Source organism: Penaeus vannamei, chromosome 27 (assembly GCF_042767895.1).
Source record: "Penaeus vannamei isolate JL-2024 chromosome 27, ASM4276789v1, whole genome shotgun sequence".
NCBI classification, from domain to species: Eukaryota; Metazoa; Arthropoda; class Malacostraca; order Decapoda; family Penaeidae; genus Penaeus; species Penaeus vannamei.
The window spans coordinates 15,503,776-15,506,275 of record NC_091575.1 but is presented as its reverse complement, the minus strand read 5'-3'; the positions used below and the strand labels follow the sequence as shown (position 1 = coordinate 15,506,275).

Below are 2,500 nucleotides of genomic sequence, written 5' to 3'. Positions count from 1 at the left end.
TATCATCACTATTATCATTACCATCATAGTTATCATTTTTATTACTATCTATTATTATAATAAGGATAAACATCATTAATGTTTTATGGCTATGATTTAAAGCTTATGACTGCAGAAGAAGATACAAATAGCCAAAGAGCTGTCTTCCTCTTCTTCCTCATTGCCTCAATCCCGAGTGGGGTTGGCCATTCGAATGCACTGCCTCCAACTTGGTCTGTCCTGTGCATTCTCCTCTTTCAAGTGTGTTTAGTATTCTTAAGACATCCTGTACATTTTCTTTCCATCTCCTTTTTGCCTTCCAACTGATCGTTTTCCTTCTACCAGGTGTTGGTATGCCATCTTGATAGGGTCTGCATCTTCTCTTCTTGATATATGACCCAGCCATCTCATTCTTGCTTTTCTGATTTCATCTGATCTCTTAACTACACATGCTTCAGTTTTAATTTGCCACTACTCTCAAGGCCACTCAGGCACGTAGTGGTAGTCCCTGTCAAGAGTCCCTCATGCGTTGCAGAGTGAGCCTCTTTAGACAAAGACTAGGAGGAAAAAAAGCTTGATATTTATCATCCGCTGCTCTGTGGCTACTCATGAGTGGCCATAAACTACAGGATATAACTCATAACAAATCACATGGCCCACATCCGATATGTGTCGCTGATAGTAAGAGCATGCATCCGTATACGCCAAGCTTCATCCTATATGATAGATGATACAAATCCCCCAAAGAGCTGTATAAATGCACAAAATCAAAGTAACGAACGTACACAGAGAAAATGAAACAATGAATGAAGCCGTCCATTTCGTTTCAAAAGTACGTCTGTTAAAGAGGCCTTGACAAATTCGAAACGTCACGTGATTAAGCTAATTTTAAGCTTGGGTGCGTTTCAGAAATGTTGAAATGAATGGCCTTTGCTTTAAAATCCTTCAAGAAATGCCAAGATAAAAGAAAAACTTGCCTTCTTACCCTACTTAGGCATACTTAATACATAACTGATGTTTATTCTATAGGCTGTTAATATAAGAAAAATAAGATAATAGCCATGTACTTTGCTTTAATTCCTGGATATTTTATGGCTCTTGTTCTACCCATTTCGTGTAAACAGCAGTTTAATGGATTACAGGGAACAAATCTAATACTGGAAAAGCAGGGAGAGCGAAATCTTTACGTATGTTGATATGGTGGCGTTAAGGGAAATGGAAAAAATGTTCATGTATTTATGAAGTAAATAGTTCCTTCATTTTGTTATTACATTTTCCCCTAATAACTGTTATAAATGTTATCTATCATTCATCATCCTTTTGAATACACATACAGTAAAAAAAACAACAGAACAGCCATATATTGTCTTTATTCATACATACATAAATTCACGCATGGTCATAAAGTGTGATATATATATATATATATATATATATATATATATATATATATATATATATATATATATATATATATATATATATATATATATATATATATATATATATATATATATATATATATATATATATATATATATATATATATATGTGTGTGTGTGTGTGTGTGTGTGTGTGTGTGTGTGTGTGTGTGTGTGTGTGTGTGTGTGTGTGTGTGTATTTTGCGTGTATGTGTGTGTATTATGCGTGTGTGTGTGTATGTATTATGAGTGTGTGTGTGTTTGTTCGCATGTGTGTGTGTGTGTGGGTGTGTGTGTGTGTGTGTGTGTGTGTGTGTGGGTATGTGTGAGTGTGTGTGTGTGTGTGTGTGTGAGTTGTGCGTCCGTGCGTGTGTGTGCGCATGTGTGTGTATGTACATGAGTGTGTAGTTCCATGTGTATATGAAAGTAGAGGTCATTAGGCTTTTTTTGTGGCATTCCACACTATTCTTACTATTGATATTAAGCCATGGACAAGTACTGTGTGTGTATTTATGTGTGTGCGCGTGTATGTGTGTGTATGTATGTGTATGTATGTGTGTGTGTGTATGTGTGTGTGTGTGTGTGTGTGTGTGTGTGTGTGTGTATGTGTGTGTGTGTGTGTGTGTGTGTGTGTGTGTGTGTGTGTGTGTGTGTGTGTGTGTGTGTATGTGTGTGTGTGTGTGTGTATCTGAGACAGTGTGTAAGTTTGTAGAGGGAAGTGAATAAAGGAAATGAATTTTCAATCATGTTTAAATGAAAGAACGTGTTCTTGCATCTCGTTTACTAGCCAGGCTGTTCGTTCTGTCTCAGGGATATATATTATGTACAATTTCTGTAATCGTATCCATTGTTGTAAACTGTGTTTTAGTGAAGACCAAAACAGTCATTGTTGTGATCTAAGTGTGTTGTTGTTGAAGGCGGGTGAGGTTGTAGAGAAAGAATTATTTTTCGAAGGTGATTCCCTGAGCCCTCTGCTGCTCGGCGATCTCGAGGAGTCTGTAGACGTGGGCGGGGAGGGGAGGGGGCTGGGGCAGGAGGTCGGAGGAAGGCTGGTAGCCGTTCTCGTCGGCGATGTAGCTGAACTGGGCGACGCCTCCTTC

At 38.1% G+C, this 2,500-nt stretch overlaps 1 protein-coding gene across 1 annotated transcript in view; it reads right to left on the bottom strand.

Moving 5' to 3' along the window:
- Nucleotides 1-2,166: 2,166 nt before the first annotated feature.
- The window catches only part of LOC113811008 (cuticle protein AMP4), a 1,269-nt gene continuing 935 nt past the window's right edge, over nt 2,167-2,500 (bottom strand). The window contains exon 3 of the mRNA XM_027362691.2: nt 2,167-2,500. This exon is cut by the window's right edge and continues 13 nt beyond it. Within this exon, the coding sequence (XP_027218492.1) occupies nt 2,342-2,500 (159 nt within the window). The 3' untranslated portion in view covers nt 2,167-2,341.